We start from the raw sequence: 21528 nt of genomic DNA, 5'->3' as shown, positions 1-21528 counted from the left end.
GAAGGGGAGAAGACAGGTTTAAAGCCTTGAGACAATTGAGACATGGATTGTGTATGTGCACCATTCAGAGGTTTAAAGGGCAAGACAACATACCTTTGAACAAGGTATGGTAGTAGGTGCCTGGTGCACCTGTTTGAGTGTGTCAAGAACTGAAACGCTGCTGGGTTTTTCACACTCAACAGTTTCCTCTTTGTATCAAGAATGGTCCACCACCCAAAGGACATCCAGACAAGTTGTTCCTAATGTTTTGTACACTCAGTGTATATTATCTCAGAAAGAAAACATCACGTGTAAGTTTAACCATTTATTAGAAAAGATGCATGGTTTGGTGTTAGGGCAGCTGCTCGTTCAGGATAGTTCAGGGCCCAGGCGAAGCCTCACTTGAAGATGATATTATAACTACATCCAGCTGATTAACTAGGTGTGCGACAGAATGCACCGTTGAAGAGCTCTCAATAGACCAGTGAAGGTCATTCTACCATACATGACTGAGTACTAGGCCTATGTGTACGTATTAAATATGTGTAGCATGAGCTAACGCAGCCGTATGACTATTTCACATATGACGCACCACCGGGTAACCTCGATGAGGCAAGATGAGCTGTCATCTTGGATCATGAGGATATTCTACATGTGAACACAGCCAACCACCTGCAATATAGATGCACCGCCAGGTGGCCTTGCTGAGCAATATGAGCTGTGCGTGAGAGTTTTCTGAGTACAAGCCCAAACAACCACCTGCAAAATAGGCGCAGTGCTGGGTGCCAGCCACCCACCTGAGCTAACAGTGTTATATACTGTTTCAGATGCGATGCAGAACAAAAGCAACCTAGTTACTGGACCATATGGATGACGCAATCATGATCATAATAGTAATTAGTGCCGGAACTCATGTAGGCTCCACGCTCTCAGAGTGAAACATCGTAGGCAGTAGAAGATTATGGCCCATAATCTTGAGGGTCAAGCCGTGACCGATGAGAAGCAACACCAATGCAGGAGTGTGCAGCCCATAGCTCAGAGCTGACACATAGCGCTGACGAAGGAACCAGAGCAGTGAGGAGTTCCAGGATCTTGTCATTGGTTGCCAGCATCGGTGTTGAACAAGGTAGCATAACATGAAAGAGAGGACAAAGCAACGTTAGTTATTTTTATGACCACCTTGTGTTCCATCGTCAATTCTTCATTGCTGAGTATAAAAGAACTTTCAATATGTAAGTGTCCATAAAACAATACAATTTGATATAGCATGCAAGATTAAAGGGATGGAACATTTAGTGCAATTCAGACTGAAGATCCCATATAAGCCATCAAACAGACCGCTTCTAGCAAAGGTTAATGTAAACCCAACACCAATGAACTCAAACTTGTGCTACTGAGAGAGGAGAGATACTCCTGATATGCATGCCGGTTGCTTTCCGTAGGAGACAGATGGATTCCTGAGCGAACTACTCGGCTAAGGTTCCTGACAAGGGCGTTTGCAGTGGCCGTGTTACTGTCACACCGGCAGTCATGAGTTAAGACCGCAGTAAAAATCCCTGTGACCGTTGAGTCGCGGTAATCTCCTTTTATGCACACTGGACATGCTTTAGTAGTACCCAACTTATTAACGACCATCAGGTCCTAATGGCCTGGTACTCAGTGCCCTATTGTCTCTTTAACCACTCTGACATCAATGCAAATGCAATCAAAAATCACATTAAAAAAAGTGTCATCAAAATAAACTCACCTGTTGTATTCGCCGCATGTGACAAATAAACTTTGATTTGATTTATTTGGATGAACATAAGATTCAACAACTGAGACACAAACTGAACAAGTTCCACAGACATGTGACTAACATACATGGAATAATGTGTCCCTGAACAAAGGGGGGGTTCAAAAGTAACAGTCAGTATCTGGTGTGGCCACCAGCTGCATTAAGTACTCCTCATGGACTGCACCAGCTTTGTCAGTTCTTGCTGTGAGATGTTACCCCACTCTTCCACCAAGGCACCTGCGAGTTCCCAGACATTTCTGGGGGGAATGGGCCTAGCCCTCACTCTCCATTCCAACAGGTCCCAGATGTGCTCAACGGGATTAAGATCCGGGCTGTTCGCTGGCCATGGCAGAACACTGACTTTCCCGTCTTGCAGGAAATCAGGCACAGAACGAGCAGTATGGCTGGTGGCATTGTCATGCTGGAGGGTCATGTCAGGATGAGCCTGCAGGAAGTGTACCCCATGAGGCAGGAGGATGTAACACACAGCGTTGAGATTGCCTGCATTGACAACAAGCTCAGTCCAATGATGCTGTGACACACAGCCCCAGACCATGACGGACCCTCCATCTCCAAATCGATCCCGCTCCAGAGTACAGGCCTCGGTGTAACGATCATTCCTTCGACGATAAACGCGAATACGACCATCACCTCTGGTGAGACAAAACTTTGACTCATCAGTGAAGAGCACTTTTTGCCAGTCCTGTCTGGTCCAGCGACGGTGGATTTGTGCCCATAGGCAACGTTGTTGCTGGTGATGTCTGGTGAGAACCTGCCTTACAACAGGCCTACAAGCCCTTAGTCCAGTCTCTCTCAGCCTATTCCAGACAGTCTGAGCACTGATGGAGGGATTGTGCATTTCTGATGTAACTCGGGCAGTTGTTGTTGCCATCCTGTACCTGTCCCGCAGGTGTGATGTTCGGATGTACCGATCCTGTGCAGGTGTTGTTACATGTGGTCTGCCACTGCGAGGGCGATCAGCTGTCCGTCCTGTCTCCCTGTAGCGCTGACTTAGGCGTCTCACAGTACAGACATTGCAATTTATTGCCCTGGCCACATCTGCAGTCCTCAAGCCTCCTTGCAGCATGCCTAAGGCACATTCACACATATAAGCAGGGACCCTCGGCATCTTTCTTTTTGTGTTTTTCAGAGTCGGTAGAAAGGCCTCTTTAGTGTGCTACGTTTTAATAACTGTGACCTTATTTTAAAACTAAAATATTTAACCTTTATTTAACCAGGTAGGCCAGTTGAGAACAAGTTCTCACTTACAACTCCGACCTGGCCAAGATAAAACAAAGCAGCGCGACAAAAACTACAACACATAGTTACACATGGGCTAAACAAAAGTACAGTCAATAACACAATAGAAAAATCTACATACAGTGTGTGCAAATCGAGTAAGGAGGTAAGGCAATAAATAGGCCATAGTAGCGAAGTAATTACAATTTAGCAAATTAACACTGGAGTGATAGATGTACAGATGATGATGTACAAGTAGAAATACTGGTGTGCAAAAGAGCAAGAAAGTACATAAAAACAATATGAGGATGAGGTAGGTAGTTGGATGGGCTATGTACTGCTGCAGCGATTGGTAAGCTGCTCAGAGAGCTGATGCTTAAAGTTAGTGAGGGAGATATAAGTCTGCAACTTCAGCAATTTTTACAATTCGTTCCAGTCATTGGCAGCAGAGAACTGGAAGGATAGGCAACCAAAGAAGGTGTTGGCTTTGGGGATGACCAGTGAGATATACTTGCTGGAGCGCGTGCTATGGGTGGGCGTTGTTATAATTGCCTATCGTCTGTAAGCTGTTAGTGTCTTAACGACTGTTCCACAGGTGCATGTTAATTAATTGTTTTTGGTTGAACAAGCATGGGAAACCGTGTTTAAACCCTTTACAATGAAGATCTGTGAAGTTATTTGGATTTTTACGAATTGTCATTGAAATACAGGGTCCTGAAAAAGGGACGTTTCTGTTGTTGCTGAATTTAGTATCCTGCTTTTAAAACACCTCACTGTGATGATCAAATTAAAGTTGGAAGTGTCAACAGCAGGTTGAAGCTAGTGTAAAACATGGTCGTTGTGGATGTTGTTTCAAAGCCTAACAAAAATAAATGGAGAGTGCTTTCTAAGGTGATGATTAATTCAAAACACCCATATGCATTTTCAAACTTATGCATAGGCTTATTTTTTTTAACCTTTAGTTTTTATTCACAATGACGGCCTATGAACAGTGGGTTAACTGCCTTGTTGAGGGGCAGAACGACAGATTTTTACCTTGTCAGCTTGGGGATTCGATCTAGCAACCTTTCGGTTACTGGCCCAACGAAATCCAAGATGGCGTAGCAGTCAGACGTCTTTGTCTTCGTCTTGTCGTGTCCCGTGTATATATCTTTTAATATATTTTTTCTTTGCATATATTTTCAAAAATATTTTTCTTAACCTCAACTTCAACATAATCTCCCGCAATCAGCCTCACCCAATGTGGTATGGATCTGCTATTTTCTTTACTTTTGAACCAGACCCCCAACAGACGCTAGCCAGCTAACTAGCTACTAGCTGGTAGTCAGCTAGCCACTGCTAGCGGTCATCAGCTAACCTTAGCCCGGACAACTCTTGCCAGTCTGCAGAGCGCGATTCAAACCAGAGCATATCTGACTTATTTTTATCCATATCGCCAGATTCCTACCGCAAGCTCTGGACCTTTTCACCTGGATCACTGCAGCTAGTTAGCTGTTATCAGAGTGGCCACTCTGATAGCAAGCATTAATTAGCCTGGAGCTAGCCTATGCTAGGCCCATCTCTTGGCTAGCTGAAGAGGCCCATCGGCCAATTTTTTAGGCCACTATACCTATTTAGCCAATTGGCCTGGACCCTTTTACTACACGGAGCCCTGCTGATCCATCACGACTGGTCTGCCGACATAACTACACGAGGGGGCGACAACAGACTAATTCCGTCGCTACGTCCCTCTAAGGCCCTTCTGCTAGCTTGCTATCCCCGGCCCGCTCTGCATCGCCGTGTCTCCAGCCAGCCTAGCTACTCACTGGACCCCTATGATCACTCGGCTACGCATGCCTCTCCCTAATATCAATATGCCTTGTCCATTGCTGTTTTGGTTAGTGATTATTGCCTTATTTCACTGTAGAGCCTCTAGCCCTGCTCACCCTTTAGTTCCAGCCCCCACACATGCAGTGACCTCAAATGGTTTAAATTATGTATCTAGAGACAATATCTCTCTCATCGTCACTCAGTGCATAGGTTTACCTCCACTGTATTCACATCCTACCATACCTTGGTATTATGCCTTGAATCTATTCTACCGGGCCCAGAAACCTGCTCCTTTTACTCTCTGTTCTGAACGTACTAGACGACCAGTTCTTACAGCCTTTAGCCGTACCCTTATCCTACCCCTCCTCTGTTCCTCTGGTGATGTAGAGGTTAATCTAGGCCCTGCAGTGCCTAACTCCACTCTCATTCCCCAGGCGCTCTCATTTGTTGACTTCTGTAACTGTAAAAGCCTTGGTTTCACTCCTCTTTCTATTCTGGTTAGAGCCAGTTTACACTGTTCTGTGAAGGGAGTAGTACACAGCGTTGTACGAAATCTTCAGTTTCTTGGCAATTTCTCGCATGGAATAGCCTTCATTTCTCAGAACAAGAATAGACTGACAAGTTTCAGAACAATTGGCAATTACTTAAAAATCATACAATGCGATTTTCTGGATTTTTGTTTTAGATTCCGTCTCTCACAGTTGAAGTGTACCTATGATAAAATTACAGACCTCTACATGCTTTGTAAGTAGGAAAACCTGCAAAATCGGCAGTGTATCAAATACTTGTTCTCTCCACTGTATATAGCAAGTGTCAAAATCATTACATTCAGGGCCGAGTGTCTGCGGGTTTTCGCTCCTCCATTGTACTTGACTGATGAATTAAGGTCACTAATTACTAAAGAACTTCCCTCACCTGGTTGTCTAGGTCTTAATTGAAAGGAAAAAACAAAACGCCAGCAAACACAAGGCCCTCCTTGGAATGACTTTGACACCCCTTATAAATAGAATACATGTTTTATATCCGTGTCCATATTGTCCATTACCTTCTGGTAGAGAGACCATATGGTTTAAGAGAAAATAGACAATGGCATTTTCAATTAACGCTGCAACTCTTCCAACTAAAACAAATAAATATTGACATAGCAAAATAAATAAAAAAGTGTGTAAAACATTTTTTGTAGGATATTTCATGCTGAAACCCTCATATTTATACATCAATGGTATTCATTTAGTTGATGGTTATATTTAAGATAATGTTTTCCAGCTTTGTCATTCAATTTTTTCATAATTTTATATATTTTATATGTGATAAGGCCACACAGAGGGCTAGAGATAATTACAGACACCTGTGATATGTCTTGTGATAGATCCTTGAACGATACCAAAATTCTGGTAGTTTACTGGTAAACTTCTAAAGTTTTCAGTAATATACCCTCCCTTTGCAACCCTAGTTACGCCTAATATGGCAATTCATATTTTTGTTAACTTACATCTCAAAGCCATGCATTCAAGAAGCCTTTACCTGGTGTACACATATTATCTCATTCTTACAAAAAATGTATGTATAGGCTAAAAAAAACGTTTTCGTCCCTTCCTCTGACACGCCTGGTAGAGAGATCCTGGATGGCAGGGAGCTCAACCCTAGTGGTGTACTGGGCTGTACGCACTACCCTCTGTAGCGCCTTGCGATCGGATGCCAAACAGTTGCCTTACCTACGCCTCCTGAAGGGGAAGGAGGCATTGTCGTGCCGTCTTCACGACTGTGTTGATGTGTGTGCACCATGATAGTTCCATAGTGATGTGGACAATGAGGAACTTGAATCTCTCAACCTGTTCGATAACAGTCCCGTCGATATGGATGGGGCATGTTCGGCACTCCGTTTCCTGTAGTCCACGATCAGCTCCTTTTCCTTGCTGACGTTGAGGGAAAGGTTGTTGTCCTGGCACCACACTGTCAGGTCTCTGAACTCCTCCCTATAGGGTGTCTTATCGTCATCAGTGGTCAGGCCTACCACCGTTGTGTCGTCTGCAAACTTAATGATGGTGTTGGAGTTGTACACGGCCACGCAGTCCTGGGTGAATGGGGAGTACAGGAGGGGCCTTCGTGTTGAGAGTCAGCATGGCAGGTGTGTTGTTGCCTCACCACCTGGAGACAACCCATTATGAAGTACAGGATCCAGTTGCAGAGGGAGGTGTTTAATCCCAGGGTCCTTAGTTTAGTGATTAGTTTGGAGGGCACAATGATGTTCAATGATGAGCTTAAGTCAATGAACAGCATTCTCACGTAGGTGTAACTTTTGTCCAGGTGGTAAAGGGCAATGTGGAGGGCAATAAAGATTGCGTCATCTGTGGATCTGTTGAGAAGGTATGCAAATTGGAGTGTGTACAGGGTGTCTAGGATGATGGTGTTGATGTGAGCTATGGCCAGCCTTTGAAAGCATTTCATAGCTACATATGTGATTGCTACGGGGAAATAATAATTTAAACAGGTTACCTTGGCATTTATGGGCACAGGGACTGTTTCTGCTTGAAACTTATTACAGACTGGGTCAGGAAGAGGTTGAAAATGTCAGTGAAGACACTTGCCAGCTGGTCAGCGCATGGTCTGAGTACCCGTCCTGGTAATCCAGGCCCTGCGGCCTTGAAAATGTTAACCTGTTTAAAGGTCTTACTCACATCAGCTACAGCCATCAGAAACAGTTGGTGCCCTCATGCATAGTTCAGTGTTGCTAGCCTCGAAGCGGACAAAGACGATATTTAGCTCTGACGAGGTCCAGTGTATGTGGAGATTTGCGCACGACTGAGAGCCTAAGTTTGCCTGTCAGTGTTTTTTGGTGGGAGAAGAAAGGGGAGGAGCTGAAGGTAATGGTCAAGATTCCTCAAAAAATATGAGAATACTTTGAGCTTTAGTGTATAACTCAAAGGTTAGAAAACCACCATGACTCCTCCCAGAGCAGGGTTAATAGTGTAACTATGACTTGCATGTTGCATGCTCTGTATCAAATCAAATTTTATTGGTCACATACACATGGTTAGCAGATGTTAATGCGAGTGTAGCGACATGCTTCTGCTTCTAGTTCTGACAGATTACTTGTTAGATATTACTGCACTAACACATTTACAATGACTACCTTATACACACAAATGTAAAAGGGACGAATAAGAATATATAACATATAAATATATGGATGAGCGATGGCCGTGCGGCATAGGCAAGATGCAGTAGATGGTATAGAATACAGTATTTACATATGAGATGAGTAATGTAGGATATGTAAACATATTAAAGTGGCATTATTTAATGTGACTAGTGATAACTTTATTAAATCCATTTATTAAAGTGGCCAGAGATTTGAGTCTGTATGTTGGCAGCAGCCTCTATGTTAGTGATGGCTGTTAAACAGTCTGATGGCCTTGCGATAGAAGCTGTTTTTCAGTCTCCCGGGCCCAGCTTTGTTGCACCTGTACTGACATCCTTCTGGATGATAGCGGGGTGAACAGGCAGTGGCTCGGGTGATTGTTGTCCTTGATGATCTTTTTAGCCTTCCTGTGATATCGGGTTACCTTTCGTGTTACTTTTTTTTTCCCAATGTCATGCTGATCAATGGGAAGTTAATAAATAACTGACAACATTTTTGTAGAACTAAGAAAACCAACAATTCAACGTATAACAATATGAGTACTATTGGAAAGAAGCTTTTTTTCTCTTCCTTTTAAATTAGCAATGCTTAGTTGTTAGTAGTAAATCCAACTATTCATCAATATCACTGTAATACTTTTGCATTATAATTCACTAGCCAGTAGCCAGCTAATCTCAGCACCCAGAACCAACTCAGCTACTCTATACTGTATGTTAAGGCTGTCACATTGAGATTACTAGCGAGCTAATCCTCTCCATCTCTCAATTGCCCTAAGGAATCATTAACCTGAACCATTCAGCCTGCAGTTAGACTTTAGTCCACAGGAAGGACTGACTAGGGTTATATAACAGCCTGCTTGCACATGCAGACCCAGACCTAGCAGGGAGGCACATACTCCCCACAGTTTAGTCTGAGGTCTAGCCACCTCTCAGTAGCACTCAGTGCCAGACCTCGGGGAGGTAGTGTCCTTCTCACAACACAGCTTGTGTAACTGAAAAGAGAGGCAGAGAGGCATGGGCTGGGGGAAAAGTGTTCCTGTGGTTAAGCAGGGGCAGGGGCTGAGGCTGGGGCCAGGGCTGGGGCTGACGCCGGGGCATAGGCTGGGACTGCTGGTTCTGCTGTGCAGCCTAGCCTTGTGTCCAGGGCCCATCCAGGGGGAAAAGGTCCTGGTGATGCCTGTAGAAGGGAGCCACTGGCTGAGTATGAAGCTTCTGGTGAAGGAGCTTGCGGCCAGGGGCCATGAGATGGTGGTGCTGGTCCCTGAGACATCCATCCTCATCAAGAGCTCTGACTACCACAGGACTGAGATCTTTAGGGTCCCCTTCAACAAGGCACAGCTGGACAAGAACATCGACAAATTGAAGGACGACATGTTCCGCAAGACCCCGAAGGTAACGGACATATTTATGAACGTGCAGGGCCTGATTGACTTCACCGACATGCAGGTGAAAGGCTGTGAGGGTCTTCTGTATGACAAGCCCCTGATGCAGCGACTGAGAGGAGAAGGGTTCAAGATGATGCTGACCGACCCCTTCCTACCCTGTGGATCCATCATCGCTGAGTCCTTCAACATTCCAGCGGTGTACTTCTTGAAGGGGATCCCCTGTGGGATGGAGGATAGGGCTGCCCAGTGCCCCAATCCCCCATCCTACGTACCACGCTTCTTCTCCGGCAACACTGACCACATGGACTTCCTAGGGAGAGTTAAGAACATGCTCATGTACGGTGTGGAGAGCTACCTGTGTACGGTAATGTTTGCTAGCTTTGACGAGCTGACCAGTAGGTACCTGGAGAAGGACATGACATACAGGGAACTGTTGGGTCATGGGGCGATCTGGCTGCTGAGGTATGACTACTCCTTTGAGTATCCCAAACCCACGATGCCCAACATGGTCCACATTGGAGGCATCAACTGTGGTAAAAGAGACCCACTTCCAGAGGTAAATCTCTTATAAATACTTCAACTGTGCAAAAAATTCAACTGTGCAGAGCTGTGCACCCTATATCTTATATGGATCCAGGTCCAGAAACATTTACGGTACATGTGTCAAACTAATTCCACAGATGGCCAAGTGTCTGCGGGTTTTCGCTCCACCCTTGTACTTGATTGATGAATTAAGGTCACAAATTAGTAAGGAACTCCCCTCACCTGGTTGTCTTGGTCTTACTTGAAAGGAAAAACCAAGAGCCCACAGACACTCGGCCCTCCGTGGAATTAGTTTGACACCCCTGCCTTAATGGATAGATTCACTGCAGCGGCAGTTGTACCACACCAGACATTCCTCTAGGAAAAATGTTTAAATTTAATTTCAAGATATCAAATTCTTCTCTTACTTTCTAATTTGGGACCACATCTCTTTTCAAGATCGTTATGTTTTGACAGACTAAGATGACTTTCTCCTCTGAAGCCCAAATGTTGTAAAACAGTCAGAAATATTCTGTTGGGTGTTTAAAAGGGACAGTCAATCAGACTGTTGGGTGTTGTCCCACAACCCAGATGTTGTGTTTACCTGCCTGTCAGACACTCAGCTAGCGGCCAGCTGTAACCTGATCTCTGTTTCCTCCATAGGGACTGACTGGACACAGCTCTCTGTTTAATTATCTACCGACTAGCTTCTCCTCACGTTTATACAGCCCACATTCCACTAGCTGGGACTCGCGAAGCAAACATCCCCATTCAAAATCTTGTCATACTTCTTCTTATTCTTCTTCTTATTTGGAACGTTACTCCTCCTACACCGTTTAAGCTAGAAATATAATTAAAATTTGAAAACATGCAGATCGGTCTTTTACACTATCAAAATATATTCTACGGATCTAACGATACAGCTGTTTTAGTAACTGCATTAACACATTTTACCCCATTTTCCTCCCAAAACAACTGACCCCTTCCCCAACAAGCCAGACAAAATATCTACTACCAATTCAAAGTTACAGCTGTTTATCGGAGTTTAGAGGGACAAAAAAGTATCTAGCTGACAGCTTCCTCATGTCTCATCATTGAGCAGCCTAAACAGACCCGTTGCTATGGACACTCACATATGCAGAGGAGCACATGGGGAAGCTTCGGCAAAAATTATGACAACCACAACTACTGACCACAACCACACAACTAGTCAACACACAACTACTGACCACAACAGCACAACTACAGACCATACTCACAATCACACAACTACTCACCACAACTAATGGCCACAACCTCTGACCACAATTACTGACCACAACCACACCACTGACACAACTAATGAACCACACAACTAATGACCACAACCACAAAACTACTGACCACTACTACTGAACACAACTATTGACCACAACTAATGAACCACACAACTACTTACCTAAACTACTGACCAAAACTACTGACCACTACTTACCACAACCACACAACTACTGACCATTTCCATAGTGTAGGGTCTAAAGAATCTGCAACACAACCACTGACCACACAACTACTGACCACAACTACTGCTCTGGTCTCCACTAACTCTGGTCCAGCTCTGTTCCTGGGCATTGCTACCTAGCTCTGGTTCGCATATAATACCTACCAGTAATAATTGTAACTCTTGAACCGTTCAAGCTAGAGACACCAAACCGACTTTCACATGTCCAGGCTAGCCTATCCTATCAACCAACCAATCAATACAGATTTTCATCTACCTACATCTTAAACTATAACCAATCACCATCATTACAACTGCAGAAACGACCACTACTATAATGTATTTCAAAAGCATACATGCTAGCAAATACACCACATTTTCTTCAGGAAATGTACTTTTCAGTAATCATTGTTAGCCTAAAGAGGTCATCTTTTAGATAGAACAACAGCTAGCTATCAGTAGGTCTGCATACAAACCTATTCTGCGTAGTTCTTCAACAACCATAAAATACTTTTAAAGAGCTGTCATCACTAGATCCACCATCCTATCTCTCTTCCCAAATTGTAGCCTAAAACGTTCTAATCATCACATCATCTTTCAACTAAAATCAAACTTAATTTACACTGAATGTTTTACAAAAGTAAATTGTGCACCTATTTATCTGAAACCCAGAGCTTGAATGAGAGTTGCTATGCTATGCTATGCGAAGAGTGTTGTCCACATGATCCTCCCTTTTATTCCCATTTTATGACAGAAGATCACTTTGTCTTGTCTTTCTTCTTTTAGTTTTCACACGCAATAACTGTAGTTTAGACATTTTTTGCGATCTAAATGCCCCACAATCCAAAGTAATATGGTTGATATAGTAGTCTATCAAAGTAAATCAGACCAATTATTTTACTACATTCAACAGTGACTATATGTAAGTGCTTTGCTTTAAATAGTAAAGTTACACTTTTCAAAGTTCTACCACTATCACAAAAATAATTTTAAAGAGTTAAAGCAAGTCCCATCAATTGCACTTCATGTACAATTACCATCAAGTTTGACTTGCAATCTGTCAAACCTGGTGTAACCTAGAGTTCAAGTTACTTTCCTGTCAATTGTAAGTATTGTGGGTACTGATAAAAGACGCCAGAGTGCTATGGGAGTCATGCCAAACACAAGTAATCCTGACAATGTTTTAAGGAATATAAAAAGCAATGCACCAAAAGAAATTCTCCATAATCGCACCCATTACTTTTCAAAAGTTTCCTAACCACGACCTTCAGCTTGGGTAAGGAAAAAGGACAAGGCAGATAGATGTGCAGGGAAAGTTAAGGTGTGGTTTATCATATTTTGTAGAAAGAGAAGTATTGCTCAAAATTAACATTGGGGGAATGTCCCGCTCTGTACTACCCTCCATTCTAAAGCTTCTCTAAAGACGGTGTTCAGTCAGCCCTCTGAGCCCTGGTCAAAAATAAGGCACTATATAGGTAATAGGGTGCCATTTAGGACATACCACAGTTATTTACTCCTGGGCTGTGGCCACTATAATCTAACAGAAGAACTGAGGGGCCCTATTGTGTTCTAGTTCCAACCCTACAAACCTCAGGAAGGGAAACTACTCTGCAGGGTTTGTTTTGTGGGGTTAGAGTTGTAGTTAGGGTTAGCTGTGATTGTTATAGGATTTATTATGCCTTTGTCTTCTATGAATACAGGGTGTGTTATCAGAGAATGGGCTCCTTTCACAACTTCACCTTCCCTCCTTCAGTCAATATTTTGCTAACCAGACCAAAGACTGTTCTAACACTCAAGTATTGCTCAACATTAATGTTGGGGGAATGTCCCTCTCTGAACTTCCCTCCAATCTGTTTCTTCTCTAAAGACTGTTCAGCTAGTGAAACCTGAGCCAGGAACAGCATTGATGTGCCTCAAATGGTACCATACTTCCCATACAGTGAACTACGTTTGACCAGAGCCCTCTGGGCCCTGGTCAAAAATAATGCACTACATAGGTAATAGGGTGCCATTTGGGACATAGCACAGTTCTTTCCCCCTGGACTGTGGCCACTATAATCTAACAGAACAACTGAGTAGCCCTATTGTGTTCTAGTTCCAACTAGTTGGACAAGTGTAGCGACAAATTCAAGGAGCCAATAGCATATCTCACTGAAAAATAGTTGGCAACACTGGAGGGATGGAGAGAGAGGTACCGCTTGAGCAGGCAGGAGAGGGGCAGTTATGTGAATGAGTGACACATGAAGAAAGGAGGGAGAGACAGCACCAACCACCAACTAAGCCGACTCGCACTATAGTAGACTAAGAGACCATTTGTGCTTGAACCAAAAATATGGTCGGAGGCTCCATATGGATGGTGTGATGCAATGCGGAGCCTTCGGAGGCACGCAGAGGGCAAATTGAGCTCCGTACTGCATTGCCTTGCGCCTCTCAAATGTTGTAATAATGAGGAGGGTTCCGTGTAGCTCCGTGTAGCACGGAGCACCGTGTAGCTCCGCATTGACATGATTGGTTGACGGTAGGTGAGGGCGGGAGATCCTGTATAAACAAAAACTCACTTCCTTGTGAGTTGACAACTTCCTTGACAACAGCTCTGCCCTGCTCTGCAAAGTGCAAGAAATATAAATACCATATCACCATAACACCTCGATCACACCTATAGCGCATCGTTGCACAAAATGGTACATCATCATCTGGATACGTGTGCAACAAAAGTTCAACATGCAGACGTCAGTTTGACCACGCAGTGTCTTTAACATGCTGACCAAACTGGATCCGCGCATGCGTCTGCATGCAACATCGTGCGCATGTTGATTTTATCTATCCCCACCAGAAATGTTCATGTCACGCAGGTTACAATACCAACACCAATTGTGAACCAACTATATTAATTTTGGAAAAGATCGAAACACACATGAAACATTCATGGACATTTGTAACCCGTTTCAGGAAACTAGACAACTAGACATACGTTTGAACTTAAACTTTTTTTAATCAAAACGTTTTTTGGGGGCAGAAATGACTTCTTGAATACGTTTTTTGGGGGGCAGAAATGCCTTCTCCAACTTTCATGTGCCTTAATAACAAACTTGTATGCCATCTGTAAATACAAATAAAATTGTTAATTAACAAGCCTAGTTGGTTAAGCCACAGAAAAAGGCAGCAACCGTCCCACTACCCATGATTGTCTGAGATAATAAGTGGGCTGGACATGCCGAGAGATGAGTTTGGATTGGTCAGCCATATAGCGCGCTTCTGTCTATTTGAGCTGGTCAGCTTGTGTAGAGAATCCTGTCTAACGATGCATTTTTTAATGTATTGCGTAGTAAAATTTAACAAAAGACTTGACTATGCAAGTATCCATTTCAATAGAACGTCACTGCAACAACTGTTTCATAGCACTCTCGTCTGAGTGTGCCAGAGCACAGAATAATTGATGAATTTACGAACGCTCAACACTGGTTGAATATGGCCGGTGTTGGCAAAAAAGCACAATTAAATTGTTGCCAGGAGCACACTTATAGTCACCAACTCTTTGGATAACATGAAAACAGCCTAACCAGCTCTGCTACGGCGAGTAAAATGGAGTTTGGGTGGGGGTTAAAGCTTAAGATGATTCTTAAAGTTATGGCATTGCACACAGTCAGTGTAACCCAGAGTGACTAGACAGAACAACAGGACAAGCAAGCTGTACAAACAAAACAGAAATGACACAGGACATCTTATTTGATGAAAGGGGTTGCAGTCTGCCGTGAAGCGTTCATCCATGTATACGGGTAAGAGTCTAGAGTCTACAGTTTCAGATATTATACGTTTCTAATTTGGTCAGAAAGTTGTTTTCATTGAAAGTTAAAGCTTACAGTTAGCTAGCTAGCTGACATTAGATGGACAGCTCTCTAGCTAGCATTAAGTTTATGATCTGTGTGTAGTAATGTTATCTCAGAATGCCATTTCGCATTGCTAGTTAGAGCCTAATGTTAGCTAGCTAACTAGCTAACATTGAACCTGTTTGGTTAACTTTAGCTAGCTATGACAATCGGTTTGTATTGTTAGTACTCTATGGATTGGGATATGTTGGTATATTTTTTTAGCTAGCTTTGGGTTGTTGGGTTGTTGACATGTCTGAACAAAAGACCAAGTTAAAGTTTACTGTTAGCTAGATAGCTGACATTAGATTGCTGGATTGATAGCTAACATTATGTTTATGATCTATGTGTAGTAATGTTATCTGGGAATGTCATCTTCACCAGATGATTGCATGACCCATCAAGTTAGCCAGGTGTGTCTGACAGTGATTACGGCTATCTATTGTATAATAATGCCAAAATATTTGTATCTGGAATTTGTCTTTCAGCATCAGTAGAACAAGCCTGACTCTCCTCCACCAAATAATGTACTTTTTACTCCATACATTTTCCCTTACACCCAAAAGTTGTCTTTACATTTTGACAGGAAAATTGTCCAATTCACACACTTATCAAGAACATCCCTGGTCATCCCTACTGCATCTGATCTGGCAGACTCACTAAACACAAATGCTTCATTTGAAAATTATGTCTGGGTTGTTGAAGTGTGGCCCTGGCTATCCGTCAATAAAAATAAAAATAAATAATAATTGTGCCGTCTGGTTTACTTAATATGAGGAATTTGAAATTATTTATACTTTTACTTTTGATACTTAAGTACATTTTAGCAATTTTATTTACTTTTGATACTTAAGTATTTTTTTAAACAAACACCTTTAGATGTTTACTCAAGTAGTATTTTATTGGGTGAGTAGTAGTACTTTTACTTGAGTCATTTTCTATTAAGGTATCTTTACTTTTACTCAAGTATGACAATGTAGTACTTTTTACACCACTTTATGTGACTGTAGGTTATAGCATTTATTTCACATGACCTATCAATTTAGACAAGTGTGTCTGGGTAAGCGTCATCTAATATTTATTAAATATTTTTATCTGGACACTTTCTGTTTATCTGGAATTTTTCATTATTGTAGGCTATTACTTTTACCACATTTAGTCTTAATCTTTACTACACTACTCACGGTTTAGCACATGACCTCACATGTGAATCCTTAAAGAGATGGGTGGGGCTGGCTTAAGCGGGTGTGAACAATGATAAATGGGTGAAGACAAAGGAGAGCTCTCCAGTAGGTAGCAAAACATTCAAAATGCCATTTTCTCAAAAGTGAGTTTACAAGTTGATCAACTTTCAAAGCAGAATTACTTTCCCATTGTTCCTCATAAACGGAGTGCATGATATACCATATTTAAGCTATGAGTCTCTACTTTTATCCAATGTAAAAAAAAATAATACACAATTTCAAATTTTGCTACATAAGACCGATTTTGAGCCGGTAAGTCACATTTAGCTAGCTTGCTGTTGCGAACTCATTTGTCCTAGGAAATAAACATTGGGTTGTTTACCTGAAATGCATATGGTTCTTTTGACTTATGACCAACAGCAACAAACTACACGTACCACACTCCACTCCCGTGAAAAGCAAGAGCAGCAGCATAAATTATCAAATTTCTCTCTCTTTACTTGCAATACTTGATGTGGTTGAATGCATTGACTGTAAGTCACTCTGGATAAGAGCGTCTGCTAGATGACGAAAATGTAAATGAACAATTTTCTTGTTAACTAACCCTTCCCACCGTGCCTCAACAGGATCTGCAGGAGTTTGTGGATGAGTCAGGAGAGGATGGCTTCGTGGTCTTCAGCCTGGGCTCTATGGTCTCTCAGATGCCGGAGGAGAAAGCCAAGCAGTTTTTTGATGCCTTCAGCAGGATCCCTCAGAGGGTAAGGACACCTCGAATATGTCCAAAATGGCAAAAAGTAACCCTTTCTGACCAACACAATCTTTACAGTCTCTACGTCTTCTGTAAATATCAATATATTTTCTAAATCTTAAAGATACTGTATAATTTCTCACTCACAGTGGAGATATCAGTGTTTGAAGAAGCACAGTACTATGCATGTTAAGCATGTAGGCCTAATCTCCAATCCACTATTACATGCTGACCAAATCGCTCGCGCCTGTGCCATTGCACGCATGTTGATTTTGTACATCCACACCAGACATGATCAAGACACGCAGGTTGAAATATCAAAACTCTGAACCAACTATATTAATATGGGGACACGTCGAAAAGCATTAAACATTTATGGCAATTTAGCTACCTAGCTTGCTGTTGCTAGCTAATTTGTCCTGGAATATAAACATTGGGTTGTTATTTTACCTGAAATGCACAAGGTCCTCTACTCAGACAATTAATCCACTGATAAAACGGTAAACCGAATTTGTTTCTCGACATCTCTCCTCCTTCCTTCAGGCTTCTTTTTCTTCTTTGGACTTTATATGGTAGTTGGCAGCCAACTTTACAGTGAATTACTACAACAGACTGGAGTGTGGACGTCAGTTCATCTTTCAATCACCCACGTGGGTATATGCTCCTAAAAGCCAATGAGGAGATTTGAGACACATGACTTGCAGCGCATTGAGCGTCACAAATAGAACCAATTTCTATTTTATCACCTGTCGCGAGCGTCTGTGCAATGATTGAATAACATGTATGTGTAAATGTATTTTGCAACGCTCGTGCATGCGACGTGTCTGGTCAGCATATTAGTCTAAACTAAAAACAAGTCCTTTAATTACATGGAGTTTCAATGGCATTTGCATATTCTCCATTCTTCATATACTATGTCAAGTATCATGGCAAGCTGCAGTTCTATGTTGTTCAGTTTGTGTGGAAATATACACTGGAGCTATGCCTTAAAACAATCCAGACACATTTATATCCCACTACAAACTGGTGTGCCTTTACCACTATATCCAGAACTGGCAGATGATTCTATATGACTTGATTATGAAGGTAAGCTGTTGTTCTCTGTGTTTTCAGGTGGTGTGGAGGTACACAGGAGTAGTGCCTAAAAACGCTACAGCCAACGTCAGATTGATGAAGTGGCTTCCTCAGAATGAGCTGCTGGGTTAGTTTAGTCTCTCAGTTATAATGAAAACCACCTGGGTTACAGAAGTTACAGATGGGTACTCTTCTGAGTAAACACAACATGCTACTTTGTTAACATTGTGAAAGAGAAGCAATAGCTTATTCTTCTTCATGGTTTCATACTATGTTATATGTTCCATGTCCTAGGCCACCCCAGGGTCAAGGCCTTTATAACCCACGGAGGAACCCACGGTACCTATGAGGGGATCTGTAATGGCGTTCCCATGGTGATGCTGCCGTTGTTCGCTGAACAGGGTGACAACGTACACCGCATGGCAGTGAGGGGCGTCGGGGAGGTGCTTAACTTGTTTGATATCACCTCAGAAAAACTGGTGGAGGCTCTCAACAAGGTCATCAACGACAAGAGGTCAGACATCATGTTATATAATACTAGGAGATACTATGAACTCAAGTAGCAGTGCAAACAGTACAGAGACCAAATCCTAACTTGAGATCTACACGCACGTATTGAGTTCCAGTGCAAATATAATTTTGTCAGCTATGCATGATTTACATGAAAGTCTGAGTTCCTCATTATAATTCAGCCCAAGGTGAATATTGCACTGTGTAGTGTGACACAGTGGTTCCTATATTAGCAGTCATGAGTTGTCTATGAGGAGATTGTAAATCCTCTTGTATTTGTCCTTTCTCCCCAGTTACAAGGAGAAGATGCTGAAGCTGTCAGCGGTGCATAAGGACCGTCCCATCGAGCCCCTTGACCTGGCCGTGTTCTGGTCAGAGTTTGTGATGCGTCACGGCGGAGCGGAACACCTAAGACCCGCCGCTCACGACCTCAACTGGATCCAGTACCACAGTCTGGACGTGTTCACTCTGCTACTCACTATAGTTCTCATTGTTGTCATCGTCACCGTTAAATGCTGCATAGTCTGCTTCCGCAAGTGCTGTGGAACGAAGAGGTCTATGAAGAAGAAGAATGCATAGCCGTGGGAAGTAGGGGTGCTGAAGGTGCTGCAGCACCCCCTGGTGGTGGGATGGTAAAATTGTAAGAATAAGATAAAACAATTGTAAAAACAAATTCCGTTGCCTTATTGATATAAATGATCATGGGATTGGGGTAGGGGAGAGAGAAAAAAAACATGGGATATTTATATATGGGCCCCATTCTGCATGGAGAGCTCTCAGCTCCGTTTTGTAAACGATAAGCTCATGATATGCTCTTATCTACTCAATTGTGGAGGTTTGGAGTTGGACACACGCTTTGTTGTACGATAGACAGTTTAGTTTGAGTTGAGTCGGGTCTCTCCTTCTCCCCTCTCCCACAGTGAGTTTCTAGTTCGGGGAAGCATATTTTCACCATGAAAATGCACCTTTTGGTAAAGCATTCCATGGAACTATCTTTCGCATTTGTGGACTTATGTAAGATATTCCTAATGTGATGAGTAGATTGGATAGTCAATTTAGGCTAATAATATAAAAAAAGACTGCAGTGTTCAATGCATGAGTGTGTAGTGGCAAAGAGAAGGTCTAGGCTATATCAGATACATTTCTTCTCCTTTCTTTCTGTGTTTATAGACACGTCATGCTATTCTAATACACCTTATATGACTGGAGACATTAGCAGAATAATTTTTTTAATACGACAAAAATCATAGGGTAGTATAGGCCTGTAGGCTACTACTGACAGTTATAACAGATCAATACCAACGACCTTGTCTACAACCATCTCAGCTAGGTCTATGAAAAGGGGAGACACACATTTTACAATATGATGTCCATCCATCCTGGAGGAGGAAATGATTGTCCAAGAACAACGTTTCAAGTGGCACAGCCCAATGATAAAGAGTGGATAGGCAACACTACAGTCCCTGGTTCAAATCCAGGCTGAATCAGATCCGGCCGTGACTTCCGGGTTTGGCCGGGGTAGGCCATCATTGTAAATGAGAATTTGTTCTTAACGGACTTGCCTAGTTAAATAAATATGGACGATACTCTACGCTGGTGCCAATAAGATACAGATGCACAGACCTTTGACTCCCTTCACCTCCCCACACATCTTCCTCTTGTGTTTAGCTGATAGGAGTGGAACCCAGTAGGCTCGTCTGCTGCAATTCGTGGCAAGGATCAACAAGTTGTGTGTTCCGAGATGGTGTTCTGCACACCACCTTTGAACTGCACCGTTATTTGTCTGTTTGTGGCTCTGCCCGCCTATTAGCTTGCACGATTCCATTCTCCTTCGACCTCTCCTATCAACTGGATGTTTTCTGTTTGTCGCACCATTCTAGGTAAACTCTAGACACTGTCGTGCGTGAAAAGCCCCGGAGATCAGCAATTTCTGAGATACTAGATCTGGCACACCTGGCACTGACAATCATACCACGCTCAAAGTCCATTAAGTCACTGGTTTTGCCCATTCTAACATTCAATCGATTAGTAACAGTATGCCCTGATGCCTGTCTGCCTGCTTTATGTAGCAAGCCATGGCCACGTGACTCACTATCTGTAGGAGTGAATGGTGTACCTAACAAACTGGCCAGTGACTGTATATTCCTCATAATCAAATCAAATCCAATTTTATTTGTCACATTCTCTGAATACAACAGGTATTAGACCAGTAGACCTTACCATGAAATGCACACTTACAAGTCCTTAACCAACAATGCAGTTCAAGAAAGAGAAAATATTTACTCAATAAACTAAAGTAAAAATAGTAAAATAAAAAGTAACACAATAAAAATAACAATAAAGAGGCTATATACAGGGGGTACCGGTAGCGAGTCAATGTGCAGGGGTACAGGTTAGTTATTTTGTACATGTAGGTAGGGGTAAAGTGACTATGCATAGATAATAAACAGCGAGGAGCAGCAGTGTAAAAAAAAGGGAGGGGGACATGTCAATGTAAATAGTCCGGGTGGCCATTTAATTAATTGTTCAGCAGTCTTATGGCTTGGAGGTAGAAGCTGTTAAGGACTTGGCACTCCGGTACCACTTGCCGTGCAGTGGCAGAGAGAACAGTCTATGATTTGGGTGACTGGAGACCTTGACAATTTTTGGGCTTTCCTCTGACACCGCCTAGTATATAGGTTCTGGACGGCAGGAAGCCTGGCCCCAGTGATGTACTGGGCCGTACGCACTACCCTCTGTAGCACCTTACGGTCAAGCTGCCGAGCAGTTGCCATACTAGGCGGTGATACAACCGGTCAGGATGTTCTTAATGGT

The 21528-nt window shown here is 42.7% G+C and overlaps 1 protein-coding gene across 1 annotated transcript; it reads left to right on the top strand.

Annotated features, from left to right (window-relative positions):
- The first annotated feature begins 8782 nt into the window (after positions 1 to 8782).
- On the top strand, positions 8783 to 19387 carry LOC139380275 (UDP-glucuronosyltransferase-like). Its single transcript, XM_071122835.1, has 5 exons — positions 8783 to 9886; positions 17009 to 17140; positions 18244 to 18331; positions 18499 to 18718; positions 19008 to 19387. Exons 1-5 carry the CDS (start codon positions 8960 to 8962, stop codon positions 19291 to 19293), a joined length of 1653 nt encoding a protein of 550 aa, XP_070978936.1. The 5' UTR covers positions 8783 to 8959; the 3' UTR covers positions 19294 to 19387.
- Positions 19388 to 21528: the final 2141 nt, after the last annotated feature.

The sequence above is a fragment of the Oncorhynchus clarkii genome, chromosome 22, assembly GCF_045791955.1.
Source record: "Oncorhynchus clarkii lewisi isolate Uvic-CL-2024 chromosome 22, UVic_Ocla_1.0, whole genome shotgun sequence".
NCBI lineage: Eukaryota > Metazoa > Chordata > Actinopteri > Salmoniformes > Salmonidae > Oncorhynchus > Oncorhynchus clarkii.
The sequence above is the reverse complement of the archived record's forward strand: the minus strand, read 5'-3'. Positions and strand labels throughout refer to the sequence as shown.